General features: G+C 36.6%; 1 protein-coding gene across 5 annotated transcripts in view; it reads left to right on the top strand.

Annotated features, from left to right (window-relative positions):
- The window catches only part of EXOC6B (exocyst complex component 6B), a 713,117-nt gene that overhangs the window by 489,749 nt on the left and 198,959 nt on the right, over positions 1–24,409 (top strand). For all 5 annotated transcript variants that reach the window (XM_049856497.1, XM_049856495.1, XM_049856493.1 and 2 more), the window contains one exon: positions 16,276–16,417. In XM_049856497.1, coding sequence (XP_049712454.1) covers positions 16,276–16,417 — 142 coding nt within the window. The remainder of the gene's footprint in view (positions 1–16,275; positions 16,418–24,409) is intronic.

The following is a 24,409-nucleotide window of genomic DNA, read 5'->3' on the forward strand; positions in this document are numbered from 1 at the left end:
AGAACTCATTAGATGAATTTTAAAAATGCATTAAATGGGTTGAACAGGAGACTCACCAAAGCAGAAATCAGGATTAATGAGCTCAAAGACAGGTCTGTAGAAAATATCCAGACAGAAACATGCAGAGAGAAAAAAGGAATAAGAAGTTCTAAATTAATTTTAAAATGAATGGACTGTAGGAGAGAAGTGGAACACAGTTGAAGACCTAATATGTATATACTTGGAGTCTCAGAGGAAAGGAAAGTAAGAAGTAGTACAGAAAAATAAAATTGAAGCAGTAGTTAAATAATACATGAGAATTTTCCATATATGAGGAAATGCATCATCTAAAGATTCTAGACGCTTGCCAAACTCAAACAGGATAAATACAAAGAAAATTATACCTGGGAGCATAATAATCAGACCACCAAATATGAAATATAAGGAAAAAACTTTAAAGTATCCAGTGAACAAAAACATAATACATTCATGGGAAAAACAATAAGAATAATGGCTAACTTCTTATAAAAACAATGGAGGTCAGAGGACAATAGAATGGAACTTTTAAAACTCCAGAAGAAAAATATAATTGGCAATCTAGAATTCAGTATCCAGCAAAATTATCTTTCAAAATAAAGGTAAGATGTCCACTTCTGGCTATGATGCAGTAACTGGTACCAGACTTGCTCTTGACCATAAACATCTAGAATAATGAACAAAATAAATGAAACAATTGTTTTCATGTATTGGACAGCAGGCAGGGCAGGACAGAAATCCCTGAGAGAAAGGAAACAAAATGAATCCTAAAATTGCCCTAGCAGTCTGCCTGTAGGCACTTTGCAAACTGGGGTGAAGGGAGGTTGAGAACCCAAACAGAGCATGGTAGTCTTGCTGAGTTTAGAAGCCCAAGGTTAGAATTTGGGGAAAAATTGGCTGAAGTTTGCAAGGAAACACTTTGGAAATGAGGAGGATATTCAGAAGAATAGCTCCAGAAATTGGACTGGTATCTCCTTGAGGCTTTGGCTGAATATGAAGCTGCTCATACATACCATGAAAAATCCATGAGGTCAGGCAAAAAAACAACTACCAGTTGGCAGAAATGGGCACAATTGCCAGAGCTCACATAAGGAGGGAAGGTGTTCACTTCCAACCTGTGAGAAGGGAAAGACCTCATTAAATGCCCAGGGCATTCAGTAAAGCCACCAGAAGAGCGGGCTAGTTGTGGTTCTAAAATAGCATTAGTATTTACCTTAAAGTAAAGTAACCTGAAAGTAAAAATGATCCTAGACCCTACATATGGGCCTCAAAATTTCACACTGATTCAAAAGTAATGAAACTGTTTGCAATTATAAAGCCCAACACTTCTTAAAGACATTTAACAAAATCCAGGCACTAAAAAAAAAAAAAAAAGCCAGACACTCAACACTTAATGTTCACAATGTCCACTAGTCAGTAAAAATGTATTATATATGCCAGGAAGTGAGGAAATCTGATCTATAACAAAGAAAAAAAATAAGTTAATGGGAGCAGATCCAGAAATGACAAGGTGACAGAATTAGCAGACAAATGCTATAACATACACACACACACACCCTCAACATATGAAGGATTTAAAGGAAAATATAAACATAGGAGAGAAGTAGAAGTTATATTAAAAAAGAATCAAATGGAAGTTCTAAAGGCAAAAATAATCTAAATGAAAAATTTACTGAATTGGATTAACAGCAAAAATTAACAACTATAGAAAATAAGATTGGGGAACTTAAAGACAGAGCAATGGAAAATGTCCAAACTGAAGGACAGAAAGAAATGATGGGGGAAAAGTAACAGAGCCTCGATGACCTGTGAGACAGTATCAAACAGTAACACATATGTGTAATTGGCTTCCCAGAAAATGTCTTAATCAAGGTGAGAGAGACTTCTAGGAATTGTCTAACATGATTGTGGGGGCTGGCACGTCCAAAATCCATAGGTCAGGCAGCAGGCAGGAGACTCTTGTAGGCTTGCATCCCAATATCCATAGGCTGAGCAAAAGAAAGAGTACATAGTAAAGAGAGAGAGTGCTGTCGAAACATACTCTGGGGGCAGAACATAACCCTAAGAAAAGTCCCTTTCCAACTGACCGACTGATTAAATTTTATTACATTGGATTACATTATGGAAGATGATTGCATCATGTTACATTAGATTACATTATGGAACAACAACTAGACTAATGTTTGGCCAAATGACTGGGAACCATGGCCTGGCCAAGTCGACACATAAAATTATCCATCACAGTAGGAGAGCAGAAGAAAGAAGAGTAAAAAAAGTATTTATAGAAATAATGGCTCAAAAAATGTCAAAGTTGATTAAAACTATAAACCTATATTTCCAAGAAGTTCAGTGAACACCAAGCAGGGTGCGCGCGCGTGTGCATGCACACACACACACACGCACACACACCCCGAAGTATAGCATAATCAAATTGCTGTGAAAAAATGACAAAGAAAATCTTAGAAGTAACACAGGAAAAAAAAACACATTACATGTAGAGAAACAGTGATGAAAATGACTACATACTTTTTATCAGAAACTATGCAAGTCAGAAGATAATGAAATCACATACTTAAAGTGCTGAAAGAATAACAGTTGTCAACAAACACGGAATCTTATATTCAACAAAAAATAAAGTTGAAATAAAGACTTTTTCAGTCAATCAAATGCTGAGAGAATTTTTTGCCAGAAGACCTGAACTGCAAGAAACATTAAAGGAAATTTCTCTGACAGAAAGAAAAGAATCCAAGATGGAAAACTGGATCTACATAAAAAAACAAAGAGTGTCAGAAATGAAAAATATGTGGGAAGGATAAAATGTTTCATTCTCATATTTTAATATATGTAATAGTGATCTGTTGAAAGCAAAAATAATGACAGTGTTTATATTTATAACATATATCGATGTAAAATGCATGAAGAAAATCACCTGGAAGAAAAGTGGAAAATACTGTTTTATGATTCCTGTACATCGAATAGTATACTACCATTTTAAGATAGACTATGATAAGGATTCATACTGTAAACCCTGGAGCAGCCATTAAAAATCTAAAACAGATATAGCTAATCACTGAAAAGTGAAGGTAAGATAGAAACATAAAAATATTCATTTAATTCAAGAGAAGGCAATAAACTAGGAAAAAAGAAACAGCAGATGGGAAAAAAATTAAGATCAAAGTAATAGATTTAAATTCAACCATATTGTTAATTACATATAAATATATGATATAAACACCATGAATCAACTGCAGAAATTTATTTTTCTGGATAAAAAGAGATGACCTGACTATATCCTCTCTACAAGAAATTCCTTTAAATTATAAAGACACAGATAGGTTAAAAGTAATAGGAAGGAATAAGATACATTACGCAAACAGTAATCATAATGAAAATTGAATTTCTGTATTAATATCAGGCAAAGTAGGCCTCAGAAGAAGGAATATTTTAGGGACAAAGGTTGACATTTCGTAATGATAAAAGAGTAAATTCATCAAGAAGACATTATGATCTAAATGTGTCTGCACTTAAAAACGAATCTTGAACATGCATAAAAGAAAAGCTGACAGTACTGAAAGAAGAATAGACAAATCCACAATTACAGTTGGTGATTTTAACACTCCTTTCAGTAATTGATAAAACAGGTAGACGGAATGTCAGTAAGGACTTAGACTTGAATAACATTATCAAACAACTTGACTTAACATTAATTAGCACTACCCCACCAACAGAAGAATACTCTTTCTTTTTTAGTAAACATAGAACAGTCGTTAAGGTACACCATATTTGGGGCCATAAAACAAGTCTCAATACATTTAAAAGGAGTAAAAGCATATAGGTTATGTTTGCCATCACAACAGAATTTAATTAGAAATTAATAATAGACACATATCTTAAAAATCCCCAATTTTTTGGAAATTAAACAGGATGCTTTTAAATAATATATCAAATAAGACACGAAGGGAAATTAGGAAGTATTTTTAAACGAATGAAAATGAAAGCATAACCTACTACAATTTGTGGGATGCCACTAATATACTGCTTAGAGCAAGTTTTCTCAACCTTGGCAGCATTGACATTTTAGACGAGATATTTCTTGTGAGGGGCTACACTGCACATTGTAGGAAGTTTAGCAGTATGCTTGGTCACGATAGTGAGTTCAAGGCATTTCAAGTCTGATCAAGGAAGAAGATATGACCATAACATATCATTGTTGTAAAGGCTATTTATTGGGGATGGCACTTGGATAAGTTTGAATACAGGGAACAGTCTCTCACATCAGGAGACCTTCTGAAGGCTAACTATGCAGAGGTGGGCCACCAGAAGGGGAAGAGGGCAAGGGAGTTTTAAGAGGAGAGATGGGAAGTAGAGGTGGACTTATTTGTCTATGCAATGTACCTTGGCATAAAGAGGGGGAATCTCTAGGACAGAGAGCTCCTAAGGGCTGGAGCAGCTTGGAGTCTATAACTACAATGTTTATCTTATCTATTGCTAACAGCTAACATTTTACTTTACGGTGAAAGACTGAATGTTTTCCCCGGGTCAACACACGTATGTCTACTCATACCACTGCAATTCAACATCATATTGGAGTTAGCTATTGCAATTAGTCAGATAAAAGAAATGAAACACACACTGACTGGAAAGAAATAATTAAACTTTTTTTTTTCTTTTTTCTCTTTTTAAGTCAACATTATTGTTTATGTAGAAAATCCTAGGGGATCTGCAAAAACGGTCTTAGAACTAACACATAGTTTAGCAAAATCACAGGATACGAGTTTAGATTACAAAAAGCATTTCTATTTCTGTATACTAATAGTGAGTAAATAGAAACAAATAAAACCCAATATAATTTACATTACCATCAAAAAAGAGAAACCACTTTGGAATAAATTTAGCAAAATATATGTAAAACTTGTACACTGAAAACTACAAAACATAGCTAAGAAAAATTAAAGAAGACCTAAATAAATGTAGAGGCCTACCATGTTTATTCATCAGAAGACTCGCTATTGTTAAGATATCAGCTCTTCCATAGTTAATCTTTAGCAGCTCTTTCTTATCAGGTTTCCAGGTTTGAATTAAATTCTAATGCCCTCTGGCATCCATTGTATATAATGCACTCACGTTTCTCCTACTCCTGTACTAGCTATGTACTAATCTTGGGGAATTGATAAAATAGTCACTACGGTTATTTTCTGTAAGGCTCAATTCTCCCGTGGAGCCTTGCCTGAGAAATGCTGGTATACAGGCTCAACACAAACCAAAAAAAAAAAAAAAGAACCAAATCCACTGCCATTGAGTAGATTCCCACTCATAGCGACTGTATAGGACAGAGTAGAACTGCGCTGTAGGGTTTCCAAGGAGCAGTTGGTGGATTCGAATTGCTGACCTTTTGGTTAGCAGCTGAGCTCTTAACCACGGCACTACCAGGGTTAACAAGCTGATTTTGTAAATTTATATGAAATTTCCAAGGACCTAGAATAGCCAGGAAAAAGAAATTTAGAGGACATTATACTGTTAGCTAAGACAGTATAGTACTGGCATAAGATTAAACAAAAAGATCAGTTGAACAGAATAGAGGGTATCTCAAAATAAACACACATATTTGGTCACTTGATTTTCAACAAAGGTGCTAATAAAATTCAATGGGAGTAAGAAAGGTCTTTTCAATAAATGTGCTCAAGCAACTCAGTATTCAAATTAAAACGAAAATTAATCTTGACACCTACTCCACACCATAATTGGAGATGGATTATAAATCTAAATGTGAAAGCTAATACAGTAAGTCTTGTAAAAATATCTATGAGACTGTTTTCATTACTTTAGGGTAGACAAACATTTCTTAAGCAAGACACAAAGAGCACTAACCATAGCAGATGAAGTTGGTAAATTAGACTTCATCATAATTATAAATTTCTAATCACCAAGAAGATATCATTAAGAAAGTGAAAAGGCAACCAACAGGATATGCAAAAATATATGTAATACATCTGTCTGACAAAGGAGTCATCCAGAAAATGTAAAGACCTTGTACAAAACTTGAAGCAAATGTTAGACAATCCCCAGTGCTACCACCTGACCCCTCAATAGGGACAATCAACTTGAACACGTTATTTTATAAAAGAGGATATCTGTTTGACCGATAAGCATATGACAATATGTTTTAACAACATTTAACAGCATTTAACATTATAAGGGAATACAAATTGAAACTTCAGTAAGATACCAATAAATCCCAACAAAATAACAAATTAAAAAGACATAATATTCATACAACAAAAGACAAAATAGATAAATTGGATTTTATCAAACTTAAAAACATTTCTGTATCAAAAGACTTTATCAACATAGTGAAGAGAGCCTACAGAATGGGAGAGAAAATATTTGGGAATCATATATTGGAAAAGGGTTTAAAAGCAGAATATTTAAATAACTCCTACAACTCAACGACAAAAAGACAAATAATCCAATCAAAACGTGGGCAAAGAACTTCAATAGAATTTCACTTAAGAAGATGTACAAGTGTCCAATAAGCACATGGAAAGATGCTCCATGTCATTAGTCACTAGGGAAATGCAAATCAAAACCACGACAAGAAATCACGTTATACTGACTTTGTTAGGAGCCGTCAAGTCAGTTCCAACTCGTAGCAACCCCACGTACAACAGAACAAAACAGTGCCTGGTCTTGCGCCATCCTCCCAATCATTGTTATGTTTAAGACCATTGTGGCAGCCACTGTGTCAGTCCATCCTGTCAAGGTTCTTCCACGAGGGTGGCTATTATCAGAAAAAAAGAAAAATAAATATTGATGAGGATGTGGAGAAATTGGTGTGAGTGTAAAATGGTGTAGCTACTGTTGAGAACAGTTTGGAGGTTCCTCAGAAATTTAAACAGAATTACCATGTAACTCAACAATTTTACTGCCAGGTCTATACCCACAGTAATTGAAAGCAGGGACTCAAAGAGATACTTGTACAGCAATGTTCAATGCAGCAGATATTCATAATAGTCAAAAGATGGAAACCACCCAAGACTCCATCAACAGATAAATGGATAAACAAAATGTGGAATGTCCATACAGTGGAACATTATTCAGCCATGAAGATAAATGACGTTCTGACACATGCTACGATATGGATAGACCCTAAAAACATTATGCTAAGAGACCAGACTTACTGGAATGATAGAGACTGGAGGAACCTATGAGACTCTTGCCCTATGACACCCTTTTAACCTGGAACTGACGCAACTCCTGGAGACCACCTATCAGATTGGCCTATAAAATAAACAATAACACCTGTGAGGAATGTGCTCCTGCATGAATTGTTGAATGGAAAACTGTCTTAGTTATCTAGTGCTGCTATAACAGAAATACCACAGGTGAAGGGCTTTAACAAACAGAAATTTATTCTCTCTCAGTTTAGGAGGCTAGAAGTCCAAATTTAGGGTGTCAGCTTCAAGGGAAGACTTTCTTTCTCTGTCAGCTCTAGGGAAGGTCTTTGTCATCAATCTTCCCCTGGTCTAGGAGATTCTCAGTGCAGGGACCCCAGGTCCAAAGGATGCGCTCCACTCCCACTCTTCTTTCTTGGTGGTATGGGTCCCTTCTCTATACTCTCTTCTCCCTTTATATCTCAAAAGAGATTGACTCAAGATACAACCTAATCCCCGTAGTTTCAGGGTACATCTAGATCAATTGGTATAACATAGTTTATTTAAAGAAAAGGTTCTGCATCCCACTTTGGTGAGTAGTGTCTGGGGTCTTAAAAGCTTGCAAGTAGCCATCTAAGACACATCTATTGGTGCTCTCCTACCCAGAGCAAAGGAGAATGAAGAAAACCAGAGACACAAGGAAAACACTAGCCCAAAGGACTAAAAGACCAGATGAACCAGAGACTGCCAGGCTGAGACCAGAAGAACTAGATGGTGCCCAGCTACCACCAGTGACTGCCCTGACAGGGAACACAGAGAGTCCCGGACAGAGCAGGAGAAAAATATAGGACAGAATTCAAATTCACGTAAAAAGACCAGACTTAATGGTCTGACAGAATCTGGAGGAACCCCTGAAACTATGGCCCTCAGACGCTCTGTTAACCCAGAACTGAAACCACTCCCAACGCCCACTTTTCAGACAAAGACAGGCCTATAAAACGAAAAATAATGCATGTGAGGAATGTGCTTCTTAGTTCAATTAAATATGCAAGACCAAATAGGCAGCTCCTGTATGAAAGCAAGGTGAGAAGGCAGGAAGGGACAGGAACTGGACAAATAGACACAGGTAACCCGGGGTGGAAAGGGAGAGCGTGCTGTTACATTGTGGGGATTGCAGCCAAAGTCACAAAACAATATGTGTATAGATTTTTGAATGAGAACTTGAGCTGTAAACTTCCACCTAAAGCACAATTTTAAAAAATGGGAAAAAAAAGATACATCCTAATCCTGTATAGTGTATCCTGCCTCATTAATACAACTGCCCCTAATCTCACCTCATTAACATCATAGACATTAGGTTTTATAACACATAGGTAGTTACATCAGATCACAAAATGGTGGACAACCACATTACTGGGAATCATGGCCTAGCCAAGTTGACACACATTTTTGGGGGACCAAACCAGACCAAACCAAACCAAACCCATTGCCATCTTGTCGGCTCCGACTCATAGTGACCCTACAGGACAAAGTAGAGCTGCCCCCTAGGGTTTCCAAGGAGTGGCTGGTGGATTCAAACTGCTGACCTTTTGGTTAGCAGCTGTTTTGGGGGACATAATTCATAAACTTTTACCTAAAGCTCAATAAAATGTTGTGTTGTTTTTTTTTTTAATTATGCTGAGTGAAAAAAAAAACAGTTGCTGTTGGTTTGATTCTGACTCACAATGATCTTGTGTGTATCGGAATAGAGCTGCGCTGCATAGGGCTTTTAATGACATTTTTTTTTCAGAAGTAGATCATCAGGCCTTTTTTCCAGGGTACCTCTGTGTGGACTCAAACTTCTAACCTTTCATTTAGCAGCCAAGCACATTAACTGTTTGCACCTGCAGGAACTCCTTGAATGAAATACGTCAGCCACAAAAGGACAAGTATTGTATGATCCCACTTATATGAAAAATATCTAGGATAGGCAGGTACATAGAGACCACAGTTTAATATTGATTGCCAGGGAGTGGTGGGAGAGAGAAATGGAAAGTTATTGCTTAAGGGTTACTGAGTTTCTGTTAAGAGTGTTGGGGAAAAAAACTGAAGATGGATAGTGGTGATGGTTATACAACATGATGAGTATAATTAATGCCACTGAATTGTATACTTAAGGATGGTTGACATTGCCAGTGTTTTCTTACATGTATTTGTTTTGCTCTAATTGTTATTGTTTGCTGTTGAGTCGATTCTGACTGTTAGTGACCCCATAGGACAGAATAGAACTCCCCATAGGGTTTCCTAGGCTGTAATCTTTACGGGAACAGATCACCACTTCTTTCTTGGATGGAGCTCCTGGGTGGGTTTGAACCACCAACCTGTTTGTTGCCAGCAGAGCTCTTAACTATGGTACCACCAGGGTTCCTTATATATACATATACATACATATATATGTGTGTGTATATATATATATTTGTATACATATATATGTCGTCGTTAGATGCTGTTGAGCCAGTTCCAACTCACAGCAACCCTAAGCACAACAGAATGAAACACCACCCAATCCTGCACCATCCTCACAATCATTACTATACTTGAGCCCATGGTCGCAGCCACTATGTTAGTCCATCTCCTTGAGGGTCTTCCTCTTTTCACTGACCCGCTACCTACCAAGCATGATGTCCTTCTGCAGGGACTGGCCCCTCCTGATAACATGTCCAAAGTACGTGAGACTAAGTCTCTCCAGTCTCACTTCTAAGGAGCATTCTGGGTTCATTATTCTGGCAGTCTGTGGTGTATTCAGTATTCTTCGCCGACACCTTAATACAGAGGCATCGATTCTTCTTCAGTCCTCCTTATTCATTGTACAGTTTTAGCATGTATATGAGGCAATTGAAAATACAATTGCTTGTGTCAGGCGCACCTTAGTCTTCAAAGTGACATCTTTGCTTTTTAACACTTTAAAGAGGTCTTTTGCAGCAGATTTGCCTAATTCAAAACGTTTGGTTTCTTGCCTGCTGCTTCCATGGGTGTTGATTGTGGAACCAATAAAATGAAATCCTTGACAGCTTCCATCTTTTCTGTGCTTATCATGATGTTGCTTACTGTGAGGATTTTTGCTTTTTTATGTTGAGGTATAATCCATACTGAAGGCTGTGGTCTTTGACCTTTTATCAGTAAGTGCTTCAAGTCCTCTTTGCTTCCAGCAAGCAAGGTTGTGTCATCTGCATATTAAGAGTTGTTAATGAGTCTCCCTCCAATCTTGATGCAGTGTTCTTCTTCATATAGTCCGTCTTCTCAGATTATTTGATCAGCATACAGATTGAATACCTATGGTGAAAGGATACAACCCTGATGCACACCTTTCCTGATTTTAAAACACACAATATCCCTTTGTCCTGTTTGGATGATTGCCTCTGTCTATGTATGAGTTGCATGTGAGCACAATTAAGTGTTCTGGAGTTCCTATTCTTTGCGATGTTATCCATAATTTGTTACGATCCACACAGTTGAGTGCATTTGCAGTCTCTGCTTTCAGCCAAAATCCATCTGATATCAGCAATGATAGCCCTCACTCCATGTCCTCTTCTGAATCTGGCTTGAATTTCTGGCAGTTCCCTGTCAGTGTACTGCTGCAACCATTTTTTAATTATCTTCAGCAGAATTTTACTTCCTTGTAATATTAATGATATTGTTCAGGTATTTCCACGTCCTGTTGGATCACCTTTCTTTAGAATGGTCATAAATATGGATCTCTTCCAGTCAATTGGTCAGGTAGCTCTCTTCCAAATTTCTTGACATAGATGAGTGAGTGCCTCCAGCATTGCATCTGTTTGTTGAAACATCTCAATTGGTATTCTGTCAATTCCTGGAGTCTTGTTTTTCATGAATTTTTTCAGTGACGTTTGGACTTCTGCCTTCAGTACCACTAGTTCTTGATCATATACTACCTCCTGAAATGGTTGAACATCGACCATATCTTTTTGGTATAGTGACTCTGTATTCCTTCCGTCTTCTTTTGACGCTCCCTGCATCATTCAGTATTTTGCCCATAGAATCCTTCCAAATTGCAACTCTAGGCTTGAATTTTTTTCTTCAGTTCTTTCAGTTTGAGAAATACTGAGCGTGTTCTTGTCTTCTGGTTTTCTAACTCCAGGTCTTTGCACATTTCACTACAATACTTTACTTTGCGTTCTCAAGTTCTTTGAGTTGCCCTTGGAAATCTTCTGTTTAACTCTTTTACTTCATCATTTCTTCCATTCGAGCTACCCTTTATTTAAGAGTAAGTTTCAGGGTCTCTCCTGACATCCATTTTGGTATTTTCTTTCACATCTTTTTGACAACCTTTTGCTTTCTCCATATATAATGTCCTTGATGTCATCACACAACTTGTCTGGTCTTTGGTCATTAGTGTTCAGTGTGTCACATCTGTTCTTGAGATGGTCTCTAAATTCGAGTAGTATATACTCAAAGTTGTACTTTGGCGCAGGCTTGTTTTAATTTTCTTCAGCTTCAATTTGAACTTGCATATGAGCAATAGATGGTCTATTCCGCAGTTGGCCTCTGGCCTTGTTCATCATCTCTTTCCTCAGATGTAGTCATCTCTTTCCACAGATGTGTGTGTGTGATTAAGAGCTCAGTGGTTAAGAGCTCAGCTGCTAACCAAAAGGTTGGCAATTCGAATCCACCAGCTGCTCCTTGAAAACCCTCTCGGGCAGTTCTGCTCTGTCTTACAGGGTTGGTATGAGTCACAATTGATGGCAATGGATTTGGTTTGGTTTATATATGTATGTATGTATGTGTGTATATATATATATATATATCACGGTAAAATTTTTAAAAGAAAACAGACAAACATCAAAAACAAACTTATGATACCTAGTGTTGGAGTGGATATAAAACAACTTTCATGCATTTCTGTTGGTGATATGAAATGGTACAACTGATCTGAAAAGCTTTGCTAGTTTATAATAACGTTAAGCGTACAACTACCCTGTAACCCAGCAATCTCACTTCTAGGTATTTGTCCAAAAGAAGTTGCTGTTTCCATTTAGACTTAATTCATAATAGACCCCAAATGGAAATAAACCAAATGCATATCAATAGAAAAATTAATGAACAAATTATGATATATTCATACTCTCAGCAATAAAGAGAAGCAAACTATGAGGACGTATAACAACATGGATGAACTTCCAAAACATTATGTCAAGTGCAAAAGCCAAGCACAAAAGAGCACAATTCTGTAGGATTCCTTTTATTTGAAGTTCAAGTTTAGGCAGAACTAATCTGTGGGACCAGAAATCAGAACAGTTGTTATTTCGGAGTGTGCGTGGGTCTACTGACTTGAAAGGGCCGTGAGGAACTTTCGGGTTTATGGAAATATTTTATATCTTGATCTGGATGGCAATTACATAGCTTTTACATATACAAAAGGTCACCAAGCTATACATGTAGATTTGTACATGTACTGTATGTAATTATACCTCAGTAGAAATATACATAACGAGAAGTATTTTAAGAGATATTTCTTGTGTTTCTTGAAAGATGACTGAGAATAAAGAAGTTGAGAAGATCTCAGAACTAGGTTTATACCACTTCAATTTGACGGCAGTAGGTTTAACTCTTTCCATCCATATGCTGAATATACACCCCCAACTCTCTTCTAACTATGCTTTTTCCTCCCAACTTTTTAAGATTTTTCATAACAAATTAGGTAGGGATTGTTTTCTTTATTTCTGATTACTGAGAGGTTCACTGCCTCAATTTAGGCTCTTCTCATGTCATCATATAATACCCCAGTACAAGACTGTTTTGAAATTGGAAAGTCTGAGTCCTTCTACTTTTGTTTTTCTTTTTCAAGATTGTTTTGGCTATCGAAGGCTCTTAGCAATTTTATGTACACTTAAGGATTGGCTTTCCCATTTCTGAAAAAAAAGGTTGTTGATATTTTTATAGGGATTATGTTAGATCTATAGATTGCTTTGAATAATACTGACATATTAACAATATTTTGTCTTTACATGTTAAGTCTTCTTTAATTTCTTTCAGCAATGTTTTATAGTTTTCAGTGTATAAATCTTTCATGTCCCTGGTTAAAAATAGATATTTTATTATTTTAGATGGTACTGCAAATGAAATTGTTAATTTCCTTTTCAGATTGCTCATTGCTGATGAATAGAAGCCCATCTGATTTTTGTGTGTTAATTTTATACCCTGCACACACCACACACACATACAGTCATTACTCTCAAGTTGATTCTGACTCATAGAGACCCTATAGGACAGAGTAGAACTGCCCTATAGGGTTTCCAAGGAGCGGCTGGTGGATTTGAACTACTGACTTTTTGGTTAGCAGACAAGCTGTTAACTCCTGCACAACCAGGGTTCGTGTACCCACAAGCCTGCTGAATTAATTTATTAGCTTTAGTAGCTTTCTTGTTGAGTTTTTGGAGATTTCCTTTATATAGGATCATGCCATCTGCGAATAACACTTCTTCCTGATTCAGATATCTTTTCCTTGCCCCATTGCTTTGGCTAGAACTTCCAGTACAGTACTGAATAGCATTGGTGAGAGCAGGCATCTTTGCCTTGTCCCTGATCTTAAGGGGATAGCTCTTAGGCTTTCTTCATTGAGTGTGATGTTACCTGGGGGGTTTTCATAAATGTCCTTTATCATGTTGAGCATTTTCCCTTCTATTTTTGGTTCTGAGTATTTTTATCATGAAAGAAGTTTGGATTTTTTTTTAATGACTTCTCTGCATCAATTGAGATGATCATATGATTATTTTCTTTTGTTCTGTTAATGTGATGTATTACATTGATCGATCTCCTTATATTGAATTACCTTGCATTCCTGGAATAAAGTCCCACTTGGTCATAGTGTATAATCCTTTTAATATGCTTTTGGATTTGGTTTGCTAGTATTTTAAAGATTTTGCATCCATAATCATAACGTATATTGGTTTATAGTTTTCTTGGGGTGTCTTCATCTGACCTTGATATCGGGGTAATACTGGCCTTAAAGAAGGAGTTATGCAGTGTTTCCTTCTCTTCTATCTTTTGGAAGAATTTATGTTAATTCTTCTTTAAATGTTTGGTGTAAGTTACCAGTGAAGCCATCTGGTCCAGGACTTTTTTTGTTGTTGTTATTGTTGAAAGGTTTTTGATTACTGATTAAATCTCTTCATGTGCTATGGGTCTGTTGAGATTTTTTAATTTCTCCTTGAATCAATTTAGGTAGTTTATCTGTTTCTAGGGATTTGTCCATTTCATCTAAGTTACCTAATTTGATGGTATATAATTGTTCATAGTATTCTCTAGGATACTTTTTATTTCTGAAAAGGATCAGAAACAAGCAAAGTAGTGTCCCTACTTTCATTTCTGAATTTAGTTATTTGCATCTTCTCTCTTTTTTCCTTGTCGGTCTAGCTAAAGGTTTGTCAATTTTTTGATCTTTTTAAAGAAATGACTTAGGTTTTCTTGGTCCTCTCTGTTGTTTTTCTGTAAACCAAAAACCAAACCAAACCCGTTGCCGTCGAGTCGATCCTGACTCATGACAACCCTATAGGACAGAATAGACCTGCCCCATAGGGTTTCCAGGGATCATTTGGTAGATTTGAACTGCCAACCTTTTGGTTAGTAGCCGAACTCTTAACCATTATGCCACCAGGGTACTCTATGTTACTTATTTCTGCTTTGAACTTTTCTGTTTCTTTCCTTCTGGTAGCTTTGGGCTTAGCTGGCTATTCTTTTCCTAGTTCCTCAAGGTATAAATTTAGGTTACTGATTTGAAATCATTCTTCTTATTAATTTAGGTGTTACCAATATAAATTTCCCTCTGAGCACTGCCTTTACTTCATCATGGACCTAGGAACTTTTGATCCTTTTCCTCTGCCATCCTTAGAGTGTGGACTTCTCATCCTCATGTATTTTATATTCAGAAGAGACCCCACATTCAAAACAGTAAACTTTTTATTAAGTTTTGGTATGTTGTGATTTCATTTTCATTCAGCTCTGAGTATTTGCTGATTTCTTCCTTGACCATTGTTTATTTGTGTATTTTATTTCCAGATATTTGTGTATTTTTCTGTTTTCCTTCTATTATTAATTTTTAATTTAATTATTTAATAACCAGTTTTTAATTTCTAGTTTCATCCCATTGTGATCAGAGAATATACTTTGTTTGATTTCAGTCTTTTTTAAAGTTGTTGAAACTTGCTTTGTTACTTACCATATGGACTATCCAGGAGAACGATCCATAAGCACTGGAAAAGAATGTGTATTGTCCTGATGTTGTATGGCGTGTTCTGTATGTGTCCCTTAGGTCTAGTTGGTTATAAAACCAAAAACCAAACCCAGTGCCATCGAGTCGATTCCGACTCATAGCAACCCTATAGGACAGAGTAGAACTGCCCCCATAGAGTTTCCAAGGAGCGCCTGGCGGATTCGAACTGCCGACCTTTTGGTTAGCAGCCATAGCGCTTAACCACTACACCACCAGGGTTTCCCTAATTGGTTATAGTGTTGTTCAAATCCTCTATGTTCTTACTGATCTTTTTTCTAGATGTTTTATCCAATATTAAAAGTAGTATATTGAAGTCTTCAACTCTTATTGTAGAATTTTCTATTTCTCTTTCACACTCTCAGTTTTTGTATCATATATTTTGGGGTACTAATATAGGTGAATATATATTTATAATTGCTATATCTTCCTGGTGAATCGACACTTTTATCATTATATAATGCTGTTCTTTGTCTCTGGAAAAGGCTTTTTGAAATTTATTCTGTAGAATTATTCCTTGCCAGTTTAAGATTTTAAATATTGTTTTTCTACTGTGTTTTTTTTTTTTTTACTGTCAATTTAGAAGGGAGAAGATGATGCTTCTTGACTAAATACTGGGGCTTTATATAAATTTCACCCTATTGTTATAGCTGCCATGACTGCCAGTGATTGAGTTAATGTTTAAGATGGTTGCCATCGAGTTCTATAAATTCCAAGATTATTTGAATGCAAGGGTATAATAATGGAGAACCTTAGAGAAATAATTGAAAAATAAGTTATTTTAACTTTTCTTTGAATTTCATTTTAACCATTAACGTGATAATTTATCCTCTTATATTTCAGGGAAAGGTGGCCCAGACAGCATGTATGTCAGCTTGTAAGCATTTGGCCACATCCTTGATGCAGCTTTTGCTAGAAGCTGAAGTCAGACAGCTCACCTTGGGAGCGTTACAGCAGTTCAACTTGGATGTCAGAGAATGTGAACGTAAGACAGTGAACCATCACTTTGCTTATTTGTCTTATCTGCATACTCCCAAAATATATTTTAGGTCTGTGGGGCTCTTGTTCCTGGTGAAGTCAAAGAATACTTAGAGATAATTTAAAGGATTTATGGATATGGGGTCTATCCTCAAGCTGATTTGAGTACCCAAAAGTCCCTAGGCCTATACTTAGAACAGAAAAGACTCCTGTCCACAAGGAAGCTTGCAATCTAGAGGGGGATATAAGGCAGATGTGCATTTAATAGACACCAAATAAAACCTGATTGAGCCAAATGCTTTAAAAAATTAGTTTCTAATAGTTTCTTTTTTATTTTATATTTTAAAACTGTTTATATCTTATCTGCAAGCTCTTCTTAGTTGAAAGAACCAATTGTATGTGCATTTATTGGTCAGAAATGCTTAACATTAAACAGAGTGATTTTATTTTTCTGAGAGGTAATTACTTGCTGTATTGATATAGCTGCTCAGTGACATCATTATGGACCTAGGCACTTTTGATCCTTTTCCTCTGCCATCCTTAGAGTGTGGACTTTTCATCCTCATATATTCTTTCTTTTTTTATATTTTATATTCAGGAGAGACCCCACATTCAAGATAGTAAACTTACCTGTTCTTTTTATTAAGAGAATAAAAACCTTTTCAGAAGATCCCTAGCAAACTTCCCTTTATGCTTCATTGGCCAGAACACTATCACATGATCACCTAGCTCTAAGGGAAACTATGAAATTTGTATCTGGCAAAGTAAAAGAGGAGCATCATTATTGGCATAGTTGATACTTATCATGAATATCCACTTGGGGTTGAACACAAAATTAGGGTTTTGTTAGGAAGGAAGGAGGAAGGAAAGAAGAGTATGTATGGGTCACTATGCTGTCAGTGAGAAGTGAAGAAGAACAAAAATTTATAAGGCTCCTGGAAATTTTTTTCTAATTCTAAGAAAATTAAAATATTGTAGAAATACCGTATGATCTAGTAATCCAACTCCTAGAAATATATCCTAGAGAGATACGAGCTGTCACACAAATAGACATATGCACATTCATGTTTATTGTAGTATTATTCAGCAAAAAAAGATGGAAACAACCTATGTGCCCATCAACAGATGAATGGATAAACAAATTATGGTACATACACACAATGAAATACTGCACAACAATAAAGAATAATGATGAATCCACAAAACATATCACAACATGGATGAATCTGGGTGGCATTATGCTGAGTGAAACAAGTCAATCACCAAGGAACAAATACTATATGAGACCACTGTTATAAAACTCCTGAAAAGGTTTACACACAGAAAGAAACAATCTTTGATGGTTATGAGGAAGGGAGGCTGGGGAGGGGAAACTACTAACTAGATAGTAAATAAGTGTTAACTTTGGTGAAGGGAAAGACAGTATACAGTATAGGGGAACCAGCATAACTTGACCAAGGCAAAGTCATAGAAGCTTCCTAGACACATCCAGACACCTTGAAGGACAGAGTTACTGGGGCTGAAGGCTGGGGACCATGGTCTTGGGGGACACCTAGGTCAATTGGCATAACGTAGTTCGTAAAGAAAATGTTTTACATCGGACTTTGGTGAGTAGCGTCTGGGGTCTTAAAAGCTTGTGAGCAGCCATGCAATATACATCTACTGGTCCCATCCCACCCAGAGCAAAGGAGAATGAAGAAAACCAAAGACACAAGGGAAATATTAATCCAAAGGACTAATGGACCACAAATACCACAGCCTCCACCAGCCTGAGTCTAGAACAACTGTATGGTGCCCGGCTACCACCACTGCCCACTCTGATACCCTTTTAATTCAGAACCAATCACTCTGGAAGTTCACCCTTAGGCTAAAGGTTAGACAGGTCTATAAAACAAACAGTAACACACATGAGGAATGTGCTTATTAGATCAATCAAGTATATGAGACCAAATGGGCAACATCTGCCCAGAAGCAAAGACCAGAGGGCAAGAAGGAACGGGAAAACTGGATGATTGGAAACAGGGAACCCGGGGTGGAGAAAGAGTGTTCACACATCGCGGGGATTGCAACCAATATACAAAATGATTTGTGTATAAATTGTTGAATGAGAAACTGATTTGTTTTGTCTACTTTCACCTAAAGCACAATTAAAAAAAAAGAAGAATGCAAAAAAAAAAGCATAATATTACATGAGTCTGCTAACGTGCCAGCTCCAGCTTTTTATTTTCACTGCTTATTGGTTTCTCTTGGTTATTTTTTTTTTATGGAAAAAATAATATAACATGTAATTTATGGTTTTATCCCTGATAATATTTCTTACTTGAAAATCTGCTTTGATATTAATATAGGTAATATGCCACAGGCGCCGTGGTGATGCAGTGGTTAAGAGCTACAGCTGCTAACTAAAAGGTCATCAGTTTACATCCACCAGCCACTTTTTGGAAGCCCTATGGGGCGGTTCTACTCTGTCCTGTAGGGTGGCTATGAGTCGGAATCGACTCAACAGCAGAGGGTTGGAATATGCCATAAAACACATAAACTGAAATAATAAAAACTACTCAGTGAATCTAAAACAAATGAAAGAGAAGAAATGAGGCAAAGTGTAGATGTTAAAATAGAAAACACAGCAAAATGGTAGATTTAAACTCAACCATATTGAAAATTATATTCAATATAAGTAGTCTAAACAGCCCAATAAAAAAATCAGAGATTGTTAGATTGAATTAAAAAGAAAGACCTTGTTATATGCTGTGTACAAAAAAATTATAAAATAAGAGAAACGAATGGGAAAAAAAGATACATCATGCAAACACTAATCATAAGAAAGCTGGATAGGGCTATCCTCTTTATTTTGTATTTTAGTTATTACTGAGTTTACAATATACATCTTTTACTTAACACAGGATACCTTAAAATGTTATACCATTTTATATTAGTGTAGGAATCTTGGAATAGCATCCTTTTCTTTTTTCAAACATATTTCTTCATGTTCTGTAAATTCTACAATATATTGGTATAATTTTTGCTTTAAACAGTCAGTTATCTTTTAAATAGTTCTTAAAGTGATTAAAATACATTTATATTTATCCACATATTTACCGTATCTAGCATTTTTCATTCCTTTGTGTGGATTCAAATTTCTGTCTGAAATCTTTTTTATTCTGCCTGAGGAGCTTCCTTTAAAACTTTTATCGTAGTGCAATTCTGCTGGTAGTAAATTCTCTAAACTAAATAAAATCTTTATTTTGTCTTCATTTTAGAAAGATATTTTCACTAGATAAAGAATGCTAAGTACCAGCTTATTTTTTCTTTTCTTTCAGTACTTTAAATATTTCTGTACACTCATCTCTTTTTCTTCAACTGTTTTTAAGATTTTCGTCACTGGATTATGTTATTGTTGTTGTTAGGTGCCGTCGAGTCGGTTCCAACTCATAGCAACCCTGTGCACAACAGAAAGAAGCACTGCCCAGTCCTGCGCCATCCTTACAATCGTTGTTATGCTTGAGCTCATTGTTTCAGCCACTGTGTCAGTCCCCCTTGTTGAGGGTCTTCCTCTTTTCCGCTGACCCTGTACTCTGCCAAGCATGATGTCCTTCTCCAGGGAGTGATCCCTCCTGACAACACGTCCAAACTATGGAAGACACAGTCTCTCCATCCTTGCCTCTGAGGAGCATTCTGGCTGCACTTCTTCCAAGACAGATTTGTTCGTTCTTTCGGAAGTCCAATATTCTTCACCAACACCACAATTCAAAGGCGTCAACTCTTCTTCGGTCCTCCTTATTCATTGTCCAGCTTTCATATGCGTATGATGTGATTGAAAATACCATGGCTTGGGTCAGGGGCACCTTAGTCTTCAGGGTGACATCTTTGCTCTTCAACACTTTGAAGAGGTCCTTTGCAGCAGATTTGCCCAATGCAACGTATCTTTTGATTTTTTGACTGCTGCTTGCATGGCTGTTAATTGTGGATCCAAGTAAAATGAAATCTTTGACAACATCAGTTTTTTCTGTTTATCATGATGTTGCTCATTGGTCCAGTTGTGAGGATTTTTGTTTTCTTTATGTTGAGGTGTAATCCATACTGAAGGCTGTGGTCTTTGATCTTCATTAGTAAGTGCTTCAAGTCCTCTTCACTTTCAGTAAGCAAGGTTGTGTCATCTGCATAACGCAGGTTGTTAATGAGTCTTCCTCCAATCCTGATGCCCCCTTCTTCTTCATATAGTCCAGCTTCTCGTATTATCTGTTCAGCATACAGATTGAATAGTTATGGTGAAAGAATAGAACCCTGACGCCTTTCCTGACTTTAAACCAATCAGTATCCCCTTGTTCTGTCCGAACAACTGCCTCTTGATCTATGTAAAGGTTCCTCATGAGCACAATTAAGTGTTCTGGAATTCCCATTCTTCACAATGTTATCCATAATTTATGATCCATGCAGTCGAATGCCTTTGTATAATCAATAAAACACAGGTGAACATCCTTCTGGTATTCTCTGCTTTCACCGAGGATTCATCTGACATCAGCAGTGATATCCCTGGTTCCACGTCCTCTTCTGAAACTGGCCTGAATTTCTGGCAGTTCCCTGTCGATATACTGCTGCAGTCGTTTTTGAATGATCTTCAGCAAAATTTTGCTTGTGTGTGATATTAATGATATTCTATTATTTCCACATTTAGTTGGATCACCTTTCTTCGGAATAGGTATAAATATGGATCTCTTTCAGTCATTTGGCCAGGAAGCTGTCTTCCATATTTCTTGGCATAAACGAGCGAGCACCTCTAGCACTGCATCTGTTTGTTGAAACATCTCAATTGATATTCCATCAATTCCTGGAGCCTTGTTTTTCGCCAATGCCTTCAGAGCAGCTTGGACTTCTTCCTTCAGTACCGTCAGTTCCTGATCATATGCCACCCCTTGAAATGGTTGAATATCAACTAATTCTTTTTGGTATAATGACTCTGTGTATTCCTTCCATCTTCTTTTGATGCTTCCTGTGTCATTTAATATTTTCCCCATGGTATCCTTTGCTATTGCAACTCGAGGCTTAGAATTTTTTCCTCAGTTCTTTCAGCTTGAGAAACGCCGAGCATGTTCTTCCCTTTTGGTTTTCCATCTCCAGCTCTTTGCACATGTCATTATAATACTTGAGTTAGTCTTCTCGAGAGGCCCTTTGAAATCTTCTGTTCAGTTCTTTTACTTCATCAATTCTTCCTTTTGCTTTAGCTGCTTGACGCTCAGTTTTATTAGGATGTGCCTTTATGTGGCTTTCTTTAGGTTTATTCTACTTATACACAATAGATTTCCAAGTTTATAATTTTCATTAAATTTGAAAAATTGTGGCATTATTTCTACTAATATATATATATATATTTTTATCTCTCCCTGCCTTCTGAAATTCCAGTTACAGGTTTTTTAGACCACTTCATATTGTCCCATAGGTTGTCGATGCTGTTTATTTTTTCAGTCTTTATTTTTTTCTCTATGTGTTTCATTTCTGATAGTTTCCATTGCTGTGTTTTCAAGTTCTTTGAACTTCTCTTTTGCAGTATCTAATCTGTTATTAATTCATTCCAATGTATTTTTCATTTTAGATGTTACCTTTTTACATTTATATGACTTATGTTTTGCTCTTTTTTGTATCTTTCATTTCTCTCCTCATGTTTTCATTTATCATCTCCAACATATGGAGCATTTTTATAATAGCTATTTTAATTCACCTTTTCTGCAAATTCCATCATCTATATATTTTCCAGGTCTGTTTTGGTTATTGATTTTTTTTTTTCTTCTGATTATGGGTCATGTTTTCCTGCTTCTTTGTTCTCCTGGTAATTTTTTATTGGATATGTCTAGTATTGTAAATTTTATGTTACTGGATGCTGCACTTTGGTGCATTCCTTTAAATAGTATTAGAGTTTTTCTGACATGCATTTAAGCTACTTGGAATTAGTTGGATCTTTTGAGACTTGCTCTTAAGCTTACGGTAGACCCAGAGCAATCTTAGTCTCGGGCTAGTTCCACTCCCAATCCTAAAGCAGTACCCTTTGGAGAGTTCTTTCTGGTGCCCTAGGTATTAGGGTATCTTTCTGCTCTGGCTGGTGGGAGCACAAAGTATGCACAACCTTATATGAGCACCACAGCTATTCTGACTGTTCCTTTCTGGTGACTCTTTCCCTGGTCCTAGATAAGTACTCACTCAGCCAAATATTCAACAGAACCCTTCTGTGGTTTTCCTGAGTGGTCTCTCTTGTAGCCTCCTCCTCTCTGGCACTCTGCCCTACAAATACTCAGCCCTCCAAATAGATTGCCCTGGACTCCTGAACTCTAATCTCTGCCTTTTCATGTCAGTGAGACTATCATGTTCTGTTTAGGTCCCTTTCTTCCCCACTTGGAAACTGTCTGTAGACAGGCTTACCTGGTTTATTTTCCTTTCCTCAGGGGACATAGTCCTGCATTGCTTATTGTCTAATATCTAAAGCCATTCTTTCAGATACTTTGTTCATTTTCTAGGGTTTTTTTTTTTTTTCCTTACAGCCCTCTTACTACTACTCCATCTTGGCCAGTAGCAGAATCAAGTGAGTGGCTTTCTAAGGTCCTTTTTATTTTTCTTTGTAGAAGTAATACATGCTCATTGTGAAAATTTGAGGGAAGAAATTATATATACTCTTGCCTTTCAGAAATAAGCATAGTCCAGGGATTACATCTGACATGCTAATATCCAGAAGTAGAAGAAATATTTCTAGAATTCATGCACCAGATTCTTTGTATATAATTATCCAGAATTATTTCACATTTCTCTGTCTTACCCAATTATTGATCAGTAGAATAAAATCACAATTATTAGGTAGACCAATCAAGATTGAGTCTTGGAGCTGGGTATAAAGTCATCCTTCCCTCAGCCCAGAGGAAAAAGTAGAATCTCATCCTGTCATAATGGAAAAGAAGGAAAAAAGCTTTGGGGTAAGCAGCCAACCAACATCATTAGTTAAAGTCTATGATGAATGATTAGGAATGACTACATTTTTGATAGAGCTAATAGATAAAAAGAAATGGAGTGATAAAGCTGAGGTGGATAAGCCTTGAGGAGGAGTGATGGTCTGGGAAAAGCATTGAAGAGTAAGGAAGATGTCCATAAGAATGGCCTGATTCAGAAGTATGTTTTATGTTAAAAAAAAAAAGCTTCTACTTGAAGGAATTGGTATTTTTAGAGGGGAACCAACTTTCCGTTAAGACTGAGGTAGAGAGATTATTTAATGAGAAGGTGTAAGACATAATGGTTTGTTCAGTATGCCAAAAGGGGTCCCAGACAGCCTGAATCTTATCCAAAAAGCCATTCAATATTTGTAATAACCTTTCAGATTTAGTATCAGTTTGAGGGATCAATATTTGCAGGGCATGACAATGCCACTAATAATCTCGTATTACCACTGAAATTGTAATTTTTTTCATATATCTTGTAGCCACTAAGGTTCATTGGTTTAGAATTTGATGTTTCATTTCTGATTGGCAGTATTTGTCTAACTGTCAAGAAAATTTCCATGGACATTTATTTTACTTTAAAAGAAAGAACTCTTTTCCATGTCTTTCCCTGTACATCCCCCTCTTTTTTTTTTTCTTTACATGCTCAGTGGTCTATAAAAAATCTTAAAGAAATGATACATAAAATTCAAGTAACTATACAGAGGCGTATAAAAGCAGCCCCAAATGACAAGATAATTAACACTTATGTCTTTCTACCCAGTTGTGTGTGCATGAGGTATTTTCCCTTTTGTCTGTAAGTCCTTGGAAGAACTGTGTAGGTCCTAAAAGAAATCAAACTCTGGACAAAATAAAATGTGTATGTACCTTGAATATTGGGCTTTGAGACCTGGGCTGCCACTTTCTTAGAACCCAAATGTATAGTGGAATTATATGCATTATCACAAGCCTGAGCTATTCAGCTAGTACCATCTAGCAAATTCAGAACATAGAATTTAGAGTCAGCTTAACCAGAAGTGGATTCA

This window comes from Elephas maximus, chromosome 17, assembly GCF_024166365.1.
Source record: "Elephas maximus indicus isolate mEleMax1 chromosome 17, mEleMax1 primary haplotype, whole genome shotgun sequence".
NCBI classification, from domain to species: Eukaryota; Metazoa; Chordata; class Mammalia; order Proboscidea; family Elephantidae; genus Elephas; species Elephas maximus.